The sequence below is a fragment of the Vitis vinifera genome, chromosome 11 (genome assembly GCF_030704535.1).
Source record: "Vitis vinifera cultivar Pinot Noir 40024 chromosome 11, ASM3070453v1".
NCBI lineage: Eukaryota > Viridiplantae > Streptophyta > Magnoliopsida > Vitales > Vitaceae > Vitis > Vitis vinifera.
In genome coordinates this window covers 23,742-35,846 of record NC_081815.1, presented here as the reverse complement: position 1 = coordinate 35,846, position 12,105 = coordinate 23,742, and the positions used below count along the sequence as shown (strand labels likewise).

At 29.9% G+C, this 12,105-nt stretch overlaps 1 protein-coding gene across 12 annotated transcripts; it reads left to right on the top strand.

The window, feature by feature from the left end:
• Positions 1–4,326: 4,326 nt before the first annotated feature.
• Positions 4,327–11,381, top strand: LOC100247315 (digalactosyldiacylglycerol synthase 2, chloroplastic). 12 transcript variants are annotated; one of them, XM_059740601.1, is made up of 5 exons: positions 5,104–5,320; positions 5,884–6,083; positions 8,292–8,622; positions 9,196–9,462; positions 10,451–11,381. In XM_059740601.1, exons 3-5 carry the CDS (start codon positions 8,341–8,343, stop codon positions 10,775–10,777), a joined length of 876 nt encoding a protein of 291 aa, XP_059596584.1. In that variant the 5' UTR covers positions 5,104–5,320; positions 5,884–6,083; positions 8,292–8,340; the 3' UTR covers positions 10,778–11,381. The 12 variants fall into 12 exon arrangements, with proteins under 12 accessions (XP_059596582.1, XP_059596584.1, XP_010656047.1 ...); XM_010657745.3 differs by having other exon boundaries at positions 10,424–11,381; XM_010657749.3 differs by having other exon boundaries at positions 5,115–5,320; positions 5,948–6,083; positions 10,424–11,381.
• Positions 11,382–12,105: the final 724 nt, after the last annotated feature.

The following is a 12,105-nucleotide window of genomic DNA, read 5'->3' as shown; positions in this document are numbered from 1 at the left end:
ATTTATGTATAACGAATATTTGCGGGATTTGCAAAATCAGAAATTACAGAGGGTTATTTATTAACCCGCCTCTTTTTCACTTTAAAAAATAACTACTTCGGATAACAATGCCTCCACTCTTTCCTTAGTGAAATAACATTTTCTTTTCAAATACGTAAGTAATTTAAATATAAGGTGTTTACGTTAAAAATTTATTACTTTATGGATTAAAGAATGAGAGAGATTAATTTTACAAGTTTAAAATTTTTTTATCCCGTTTAATCGCTAACCAAATAACACTTTATAAATTGCATTATAAGAGGATTGATCAAAACATGAAAAAAAACATGCTAAAGTAACATGAACGCCCACCGGAACAATGAGAGAATAAAACAAAAAAAGAGAGGAGAGGGATAGCTTGTTGGAGGGCTCATACACCTCCTTAATCACTTCACGAAACAAAATTTTCTTTATTTTTTATTTCCATTTCTCATTTCATCTTATGATTCAAGGTTTGGAGTTCATGATTTAGGGTTTGGGGTTTAATGATTTTAGGGTTTAAGGTTTGGGGTTTAAGGTTTAAGATTTTATCATTGAAGTTGAATTTTAAAAATTTATGGTAAATTAATTTGAAATTTAATTTTGTTGAAAATCAAAAGAATTGTGAGAGAAAAATGAAAGTTGTATTATAATTTTGGCTTATTTTATTAATTTTGTGAGTTTATTCTAAATCAATTTCTTATTCAAATTAAGTGACTTTTATATTGTTGGTTTCATTTTGGAGTAATAATTTATATAAAAAATTGATCGAAATTTTCTTAAGAAACAAAACAAAAAACATACCAATCAAATTTTCTATGGTAATAATTTTTTAGCAAAGTCAAATTATGTATATTTCTTTTATAATTAGTAGATTTTATCTAAAGTTGAAGCACTTGTGGTTTTTGTATATTTAGAGATCAAGACAACCTTGATAAAATATTTTTCACCCATATCCCTTAGCTTTTATGGAATACCTAACAATTTATCTTAAATGAATTTCTATATTTGTAAGGTTGATAAAAGGAAATAAATTAATTAAATTAATCAACCTAAAATAATTCAATATGGGATATCAAATTTTTTTTATATATAAATTTGTGGACCACCTATTCACCATTTTATAGGTAAGTTAACTTGTAAATAGTATCAAAGCATGAAGAAATTTAGAAAACTAAAATTTTATGATTTTTAGAGAGTCTGTGATAAAACTTATACTTATTACTTAATGACCTTCAGTGCATTTTTGAGGTGATCCACTAAGAAAAACAATACCGTTGTGCTATTAACATTTAGAAGATATGTAGTTGTTGGTTAATATAAGTTTTGTATGGTAATAACTTTTGAGTCAAGTAAAATGATTTGTTTTATAATTAGTATATTTTATATACAATTAATATACCCATGGTTTTTGTATATTTGGAGACCAAGACAAATTTGATAACTGATTTTCACCTATATCCCCTATCTCTGTGTTATAGAATATCTATTCATTTATTTTAAATGAATTTTTATATTTGTAGGTGTGGACCCCGTATTTCGGTTCATGCATTTTCCACTCGACGGCGAGCTCGATTTTTATTTTAAAGTGATTTTATTTATAAAAAAATGACTTAGAATCGTCACCTATTTTTGTTTTATTTTTAAAATGGTAAACAAAATAAGAAATAAAACCCTAAGTGTGACTCCTTATTTTGGAAAAGGTGGTTGGTGAAGAATCGGAACAGGCTCGGGGGTCAGGTTACTTATCGGGAAGGTATGGTAAAGACCGTAGCACCCTTTTAAGTCCCTTAAGTCGGGTCTCTACTAATAAAATGAATATGAAATGACAATCAATAAGAAAATCAATGGATACTCAAATCGATCATGCGCGTATGGGAATCAAAACATGCATAAAGAATGACCAGAATGAGAGTGGATGCCACGAACGAGCAATGCGCTATCATAAAAATAGGATCAATGTACAATAAATAACACAAAACATATCACATGCATCACAAAACATAAATTAAACTTGTTTGATAGAATACTGGATTTTTGAAATTTATTTGAAAATTAGAGTCTTAGAGATTATATGAAAATTGAAGTTTTAGAGATTACTTGAAAATTAGATTTTTAGGAATTAAATGTAAGAATGAGAATTTCATAAATTAATTTGAAAATTTGAAAATTATTTGAGAGTTTGGGATTTAAAAAATAAATAAATTACGGAAATTGGGACTTTGGAAATTAAATTTTGAAAGGAATCATAATTGAAAATTATTTAAGAAGTAGAAATTATGAAAATTGGAAATCTTGGAAATCATTCGAAGGCGGAATTTTTAGAAATAAATGAATGAAATAATAATAATAATAATAATGACAATAATAAATAAGTAACTGAATAAATGCGATAATTGAAATATTGGAAACTAAAAATTAAGTTCGGAGATAAGAAAATTGGAATTTTAGAGAACTAAGTTTGGAAATCGGAATTTTGAAGAATTATTTAAAGATGAGATTTTAAATAAATGAATAAATGAATAAATAAACGAATGAAGTAATAATAATGGCGAAATAATAATGATTTGATAAATAATTGCGAAATTTAGGATTTTGGAAATTGGAAATTGAACTTAGGGATTGGAAATTTAAAGAATTATTTACAGATGAAATTTTAAATAAACAAACAAATGAATAAATAAATGAATAGAATAACAAAAATAATAACGATTTGATAAGTAATTGCAAAGGTTAGAATTTTAAAAATTGGAAGTTGAATTTAGAGATTGGAAATTCGAAGGATTATTTATAGACGAGATTTTAAATATATGAATAAGTGATTAAGTAAATGAATGGAATAGTAATAATAACGAAAATAATTATTAAACAAATAAATGTGAATAATGGAATTTTGATATTGGAAATTAGATTTGGAAGTCTGATCTTTGAAGAATTGAACTTTAGTGGTTGAAATTTTTAAAAGAAATAATTAAATAAATATGGAATAATAATAATAATAACGAAAATAATATTTAAACGAATGAACATGAATAGTGGAATTTTTGATATTGAAAATTAAATTTAGAAGTTAGATTTTTGAAGAATTGAATTTTAATGATTGAAATATTTAAAAGAAAGAAAGAAATAAATAAATGGAATTATAATAATAATAACAAAAATAATATTTAAACAAATGAAAGTGAATAGTGGAAATTTTTTTTATTGAAAATTAAATTTGGAAGTCATTGAACTTTAATTATTGGAAATTTTTAAATAAATAAATAAATATGGAATAATAATAATAATAATGAAAATAATATTTAAACGAATGAACGTAAATAGTGAAATTTTTTATATTGAAAATTAAATTTGGAAGTCAGATTTATGAAAAATTGAACTTTAATGATTGGAATTTTTAAAATAAATAAATGAATAAATATGGAATAATAATAATAAAAATAATAACAAAAATAATATTTAAACGAATGAACGTGAATAGTGGAATTATTGAGGTCGAAAATTAAATTTGGAATTCAGATTTTTGAAGAATTGAACTTTAATGGTTGAAATTTTTAAAAGAAATAAAGAAATAAATATATGGAATTATATTAATAATAACGAAAATAATATTTAAACGAATGAAAGTGAATAGTGGAATTTTTAAGATTGAAAATTAAATTTGAAAGGGGAAATTTTAAAAAAAAATGTTTAAAGATTATAATTTTTAAAATAAATAAATAAATTAAAGAATAATAATAAACAAAAAATAATAATGATTGAATAAATAAATGTGAAAATTTGAATTTTTAGAAAATTATTAAAAAATGGAAAATTTGAAATTATCTGAGAATTGAAACTATGAAATACTTATTCTAAAATAGAATTTTTGATATTATTTGATAAGTAGAATCATGAAATGAAAGGCGTTTGAAAGGAATAGAAAAGTTATTAAATTATCAACAAACAAAAAACGTCGAATGTTCATTGAAAAACGTGTGCCAAATAACCACACTTAGTGGTGGGCTCGAGGTGGAAAAAGGCTCTCAAGTAAAATTCATGGGCTTGAACATCAAGGAAGTTATCAAAATTTAAGGATTTTGCAGGGCCTTCAAATACTGAGTCACTGACGAAGAAGCACTTTCTGGAGTACAACTGGCTTTGACAAAAGATCTTTCACAAAATATCCAATTTTTCCAATCCATTGACGCATTATCATCTTGAATCATTTCAAGCACATAAATAGGACCAAAAGTAATGCTTTTATCATTTTTCTCAACAGAGCACCCCTTGTTCTTTGGGTTAGTTGTCCCATTGCATCTCATACCCACTTTCCATGACGAGAAAATCTAATGTAATTGCCTCCCTGTGAACATTCTTGAATTTTCCTCAATTGTCATTTTTCCGTGCGGTGAGTTTTTTATTGTGGTCCTCAGGTAACGAAACCTTCATCTTCCTTCGTACTTCATTCTCGTTTGCTTCAATAACTTACTGCTCAATGACTTCATATCTCCTAGTGATAGGAGGCACAAGGCTACCTTTAGTCATGCAAGCATACGAACATGGGACATGGGACTGTAGGCCTTAAGGCTTAGGATGTTGCCCTCCTGGTACCATCTAAGCTTCATCTTCTTCGTATAATACAAATTTTAAATTTTCTCTCTCAAAAAGTTTTAAACTTGATCTTGAAATTTGATTAATTAAAATACATTTTACATATTTTGTAATTTGATAGTTGAAATTATTTATTTTTCATATTAAATTACTATCCTTTTTTTTATATATGAATAATGAGAGTATAAGAGTAGCCGGTAAGATTTTCTTTTTTAGATAAAGTTAGGTAATTAATTAAATAATAAATTATATTTGATATTTAATAATAAATTATAAAAAAATTGTAATATTTAAATATGTATGAAATGCATGTGATTATTTTTCACTAATAAATTATCTTTATCGATTTGATACGTTTTTATAAATTTTTTGAATGATATGTAGTCATTTTATTATTGGCTAAAATGTGGGCAGTTACCTACCAAAAAATAACCCTAACTTTTAAGGTGAAATTTAGGGTTTTGAGTTATCTCTCAGTTGATTACACGTGGTAGACACCACGGGTTGACACGAGGTAAAGACGACGAGTTGAGCAAGGGTTTTGAAAGGGTTCGATTGAGATCGGAGTGACTCCCAAGAATGGAGAGTTCCAGGAAGTGGCTATTGGAATTCCTCATTGTGAGAGACTGAGTGGTTTCTCTGAATCGCATGGAAGGAGGATCTCGTTCTCCTGAGACGAGATTGACGAAGAGATCTTTGTGTTGTCCAGGTATTTGAACCATACCTCTGGTTTATTTGGATTTATTTCTTTATTTTTCTTCAGAATCTGTTTGGCTCCTTGGAAAATTAAGGAAAGAGAAAAAAACAAAAGAAAAAAAAGAAAGGATAGGAGGGAAACTTGGAATTTTTTTTTCTTTTCTAAACGGTAAATCGTAAGTCAGCGTATATCTCAATCTCGAATTTGATTCCGTAGATTTTGATGTTCTTCAGACATTTTCTTTAATTTGTACTATTTGTTTAAAAGAACATTGAACTCAGTATTTTTTCTCTTTGTTTCCTTAACGGTTCTTGCACTTGAATGCAATGTTATGCATATGAATGTAGAATTAGATTATCTGGTTACTAGTTTATGAACTTTAATGTTCTTTAAACGGTTATTTTAGGTTGTACTTTTTCTTTAAAAGGAAATAGAACTTGTTATCTCCATTCTGTTTCTGATTGTTAGCTCCCTTTTCTTCTTTCTTTTCATCTCTCTTACACTTGAACCACTTGAACCATGCACTGCATCTATTATCACCCTGTTTTCGATGATGTTCTCACCATTGACCTTAGATGTTTTTAAGAAGTTGATATTGCAAACATGGGTTTGAAACTCTTGGCACCCCGGATGATGAAGGAAGGGATGAACCTTACAAAGAGCAATGAAGAGAGGTCAAGCAGGAGTAGTCTAAAATAGGGAGCAGCTCAGCACCTGTAGGATATTCAGATGACAAAAGATCAACCACTGACAAAAATGAAGAGAAAATTTACAGGCATGTGAAATAAATTACATCTTGTATTTCTTTCCTTGTGGAGGTACACATACTTTCAATTTCCCAACATAAAATTTGAAAAAAATTCCACAATTCTCCTTGAGTATAAACTGTAAGGTGCCAAGGCTTTGAGGGTTTAGGTTATTTTCAATCTATATTGCAGTTAACAGAATGCATTGGTATGCTTTTGAATCTTGAATTTGGTTGCCTTGTTCTTACGTTATGAAATTTGAAGTTTTGGAGACATTTTTTATATTTGTAATTTTGTAAAAGAAAAACAAACTTCGTTTTTAATTTTTATTGTTTCCGACATTTTTTTTCCTTTCTTTCTGTGTTTTTTTTTTTTTTTTTGAAAAAGTGAAAAAAAAAGTGTTACTATATTTTATTTGTCTTTGTTGTTGAGTACAGGTCTGAGCTGAAATTTCGTTTTTCCTGATATTAGTTTCTGAAAATCTAAGTTATTTAGTTGTTCCTTTTTTCTTTATACCATTTGTTTATGATTGTGTTTACAGTATTGTTTGGGGAGTAACTTAGATTGAAGATGCTGGATAGCCTTTTTAATAACAGTAATTGGATTCAATATTTTGATATAATTCTCATATCTCTTTGTAATCTATTTAATTTTTGAAAAATGATGGAGAAGAATGGAAAAAATAACTTAGAATCTTATTTTCCTATTTTCTTTCGATGCTTTATGGAATTTGTATTATTTCTTTAGGACTGTGTCTCAATTCTTTCAGATTTGATATATATTATTGGAGTGATTTCTCACCGGTCTTTTTGTTTTCTCGAATTCTTTATTGGTTTATGATTTATCTGTTGGTAATAGTAGTTGTTGCACAATGCAGATTTAGAGAGGGTAGAAGATGTTCTTACACAAAAGAGGTTTAGGGTTTAGGGTTGAGGGTTGAGAAAGTCGCCTCTAACTTTCAAAGTCTACAAGAATATGTGATTGATCCTCAGCTTCAGAATGAAAGACATTTTGTCCCTCGAGTGGTTGAAAAATTGACTCATTGGATTCCTCCGATTAGTGCAAATTTCAAGTTAAACTTTGATGGTTCAAGAGTAGAAAATAGAAGTGCATGAGGAGGGGTTATTAGAGATTCTAATGGTATAATAAAAATAGCTACAAGTAGGCATATGGGCAATGCATCAATAATTATTGTAGCATGTATGACTTTTAGAGATAGTGTGCTAGCTGCTATAATTTAGAGTCTTTCATATGGAGGTCAGATTTTCCTAAAGATATTATAAAGTTTGATTTTGAAGATTATTGTGGGTTTTCATTAACTCGAATGTGTAGATGTTGTATTTTGTAATTTCTTTTCTTCATAAAAAAAAAAAAAAAACCGCCACCCTCCCCTTTTCTTTTCTTCCTTCCCAAAGCAGCCACCCGAAAGCTACTCTCTCACCATAGGAAGCTTCCACTCTCGAGTTTTTGCCCCAATCTCCCACCTTCTTTCATAGTTCTATTTCTTATATTCTCCGTGCATCCGTTATCAACCACAATTGTAAGGGTACTATTCATCACTTTTTTTCTATAATTCACCGTATGATCACCTGATTTTCCGTTTACTTAATTCCTTTTGTATCAACTATCAAATTTATGTTTTTATAATTCAATAAGTTTCTGCATTACGAGGTTTGATTTTTAAATTTGAAATGATGGGGATCTTTTTAATCTAGTTCGTTGTTTAATCTTCTGATTTTTTTCTGGGGTTCATTTTGTAGTTCATTTATTTGTTTTCCGACTGAGATTATGCTTTCATGATTATCTAAATTGTTGTGTTATATTGTTGGATTTCGAATTATAGGAAATTTTGTGGGGTAGATGTTTGATTATTGTCCTGCTATTTAAGTGCTTGAACCACCAGAGCTGTGTCGATTTTTCATCAAAGCGTCATGATTTTGAGTTCATGAATTTATCCCAAATTTTCACAGGAAGAAATGAACCTGAAGGGATTTTGACAATACATGAATTATTCAGGAATATGTCAAATATTATTATTTTTTAATTATTTGGGAACTTTGAATCATTTTGAATGCTAATATCAGAGTTGTGGCTGATTTGATGTTTGGGTTGCTTGGATTGTAATTTTTAGGTATGAATCATGTGCGCATTAGACTGTTTGGCTTAGAATTCATCTTTTTCATATGATAATGCAGTTGAAAAGATAATTTTTTTTTTTTTTTCTTCTGTTTGAGAAGGCCAGGATAACCTGAATTGCGATAGGGTGGAGTTGAACCTAATGAATGAATGGATAGCAAACAACATATTGCGATATTTACTACTGCAAGTCTTCCATGGATGACTGGAACCGCTGTCAACCCTCTCTTCCGTGTGGCCTATCTTACAAAGGGCAGGGAGTTCAAGGTTACCTTGGTGATTCCCTGGCTGTCCCCGAAAGATCAAGAATTAGTATATCCCAACAAGATTATACTCAAGTCACCTTCAGAGCAGGAGGCATATGTCCGTCAGTGGCTCGGGGAGAGGACTGGGTTTGTATGTGATTTCAGTATAAAATTTTATCCTGGAAAGGTAAACACTGATGCTATTTATCTTTCTTGGAACTTTAATTAAGCGTGAATATGGTTTCTTTTGGACACCATGGTGGTCTGCTTCTGAAAGTTCATGTATTGGTTAAAAACATATTTTAAATGATGAAAAGTTGTAGTACAACTTTGAAATAGATAGATAATTGATTTATTTCAGTTTAATCTGATTTTGGGAACTGAATATATGTATGATCTGGTACCCAACGGGTTTTACAGTTAGGCATGCATTTTGTGTAATATATTTTTTATTGCTTTTGTATCTATAGTTCACAAGAGTTCATATTAGAAACCTTAAAATTTTTCCTTTCCATTTTCTTTTTGTTTATTTTGTTTGATTTAACAGTAGTGTTATTTCCTAGCTTTTCTTCCTTTCATTTTATGAAGAAAATTAATGCCATTCAATTGACCTGACAATCCTCAAAGATTTGGGGCTGAAACTATATAACCTGGTGTTGTAGTCATCTTGGTCAAAGACATGATTGTGTTAGTGACTCTTTGCTTTCTTTCTATTCGTGTGTTTGTATGATACTAACTCCTGGTATCACTTGAACTGCAGTTTTCCAGAGATAAAAGGAGCATTCTTGTGGTTGGGGATATTACAGAAATCATCCCTGATGAAGAGGCTGATATTGCAGTCCTCGAGGAGCCTGAGCATCTTACATGGTATCATCATGGAAATAGATGGAAAACTAAATTCCGTTTGGTTGTAGGAATTGTTCATACCAATTATTTGGAATATGTTAGAAGAGAAAAGAATGGACGGTTGCAGGCATTTCTTCTGAAATACATAAATAATTGGGTTATTGATATCTATTGCCACAAGGTATGTTTCTTTTAGAATTGTTAGTTTTCATGAAAAATCTGTACTTTCTACTGACAAAGGTTAAAATTATTTCAGTTTCTGTAATTTAATTTGAATTAGCATTTGTAGCCCTTCTTTTAAACATTTAGGTTAACAATACACTTGCAATTTTATTACTTTAACATGGTGATTCCCCCCTTCCTCTTTTCTCAGGTAGATTGTGATGTATTTTTGTTTACATATTGTGCATATTCTTTGTTTATTAATTTATTAATATACATCAGTATAGGGGATTTACAGCTTAGTGAAGAAAAACTTTGTGAAGGTGGGGTTTCTTCTCACAAAGAAAATTCCATAGGATGGATGATTGTGCAGCCATGCTTTTATGATATCTATCTATGGTGAAAAAGAGTTTTAATAAACAATCCAAATTGGTGGATTTTTTAATTATAATATTGTTTGTGTTTCATGGTGGGGTACATTGGATGAGTAAGGTGGAAATTAGATTATACATCTTTTGAAGACCATTTTGTTGGCTTGCATCCCATATTAGGAATATCATCCTTGAAGGCATCTATTAAAATTTAAAAACTTAAATGGATATGTTTGAGTTGCTCTTTATAACGAGAAAGCTCTTTCTTATTCCCTCGGTAAACTCTTTGTGGTTGGACCTTGCAACAAATTAGCTCATAATGTTTAGGTCCAAATTATCTTGTCCCCCTATATATATTGATGTGATAGAATCAATAGTTCATGTGGGAGCTAGGTAGAATGAACTTGAGGTAGGTAGCATGAGCTAGTCAATTAGGGTGGTTCAAATGGTTGAACCAAATATGGAAATCCTAAAGCACCTTTCACATTCTTATTCTGGCAGCTTTCCAATTTTTTAATTTTTAATTTTTAATTTTTATATTTTATATTTTTTACTTCTGATCCCAATTAAGAACTTTCCAGCTAGTTTATACTTGTATTCAGATGGCAGGTGATTAGATTATCTGCTGCCATCCAGGACCTTCCGAGATCCATCATCTGCAATGTTCATGGAGTCAATCCCAAGTTCCTTGAAATTGGCAAAAGAAAGAATGAGCATCAACAAAATGGTGACCAAGCCTTCAGTAAAGGCGCCTACTATATTGGGAAAATGGCGTGGAGCAAAGGCTACAAGGAGCTACTCAAACTTCTTCATGATCACCAAAAGGAACTAACTGGACTTGAGGTTGATTTATATGGCAATGGGGAGGATTCGGATCAAGTTCAGGAAGCTGCCAAAAAATTGGAACTAGACGTCAGAGTTCACCCTGGGCATGATCATGCTGATCCATTATTTCATGAGTAAGCTCCCTATGATTTATTGACATCCAGACATCAATTTAATCATTAGTTTTTTCTCTGATGGAAATAAAGAAAGTGAAATTGCATTTGCCTTGTAATGCAATGCATCGGGCAGAAGTTGAGGGTGCTGATAACCTTAGTTGTTGCATATTGTGCACTTTTGACTAACACTATGGTTCCCGGTACACCTAAGCTTGGGTCTATTTGGACTCTTGGTCAATTTATTTTTCTAGCACCCAAAAGAATGCAAACATGTGGAAATATCATCTGTTTCAATCAACCACACAAGTGTTTGTACTGAATTGATCCTGGCAGAAAATGTTGTGCCAGTATGAATTCAGCCATGGTGAATTGCATCTTCTGACTAATGATAGCCAGGATGATTCATAGTAACCCATTCAGGGTACATATTCTCTGGAACTACTGTTTCTTGTTTCTCAATGTTTTCCATTTTTGCAGTTATTAACAACATTGCATACAACATTGCTATGTACTCTATAACAGAAAAACTCCTGTATTCCCTTTCCTCTTCTAATTATTCTTATTAGTTAAAATAATAATAAAAGAATCCTGAAAATAGACTGAAGGATTGTAGCAATTTTATTATAGCTGACAATACAGTTTTTGAGGAATTGAAGTTGATAGGAAATATATTTCTTTTATTCTCTGCAATGTACCTGTTAGTCCTCTATCAAGGGAATCAGTTAAATAGGATCTCGTAGTCGACTGGAGAATTGGAAATCAATCTGCAGTGTAGCCTGTAGAACAAGCTTGGGTGGGCATTTCGTACTGGGGACCAGGGATAAAAAGATAGATCTGATGGCTACTCCTTTGGTCGTAAATGCTTGGATTCCTGACTTATTTTGATGATTTAGTTTGTAAAAATGTGACTACACATTGTTCTTTTTCTTCATTTCCATATTATAAATTGGAAAAAATGTATGTGAAAAATATGTGGTTAGGAAAATAAATTATTTTAAACCCTTTTCGTATTTCATGAATTTGTTTGGCAGGACAATAACTTCTAATTTATTTCACTTTTTGAAAATAGTGTGAAAAAGTTTTTTTCAATAGATTTAAGGCGATTTTTTTTGTCTGAAATTTAAATAAACCTGAATAGGGTTAAATGCTATTAATGTTTAGATTGTTTGTTTTTGTTAATGCTTAAAAATTATTAAGTATTAAGTTGCTTGTCTTTTATTAATATCTAAATATTATTGAGTACTAGGTTATTTACTTTTATTTATGGTATTTATGGAATTATTGATTGTATTGAAATTATGTTTTGGATTTCTTTGAAATTGATGATAGGAAATTAATACTATTAAGTGA

Bases quoted from the DNA above. Each gene is read 5' to 3' on its own strand.
- LOC100247315 (XM_059740599.1), top strand. From the start codon at position 8,341: ATGGATAGCAAACAACATATTGCGATATTTACTACTGCAAGTCTTCCA. The intron at 8,623-9,195 runs GTAAACACTGAT...CTTGAACTGCAG, and splicing joins TAAAATTTTATCCTGGAAAG to TTTTCCAGAGATAAAAGGAG. The intron at 9,463-10,423 runs GTATGTTTCTTT...TTCAGATGGCAG, and splicing joins TTGATATCTATTGCCACAAG to GTGATTAGATTATCTGCTGC.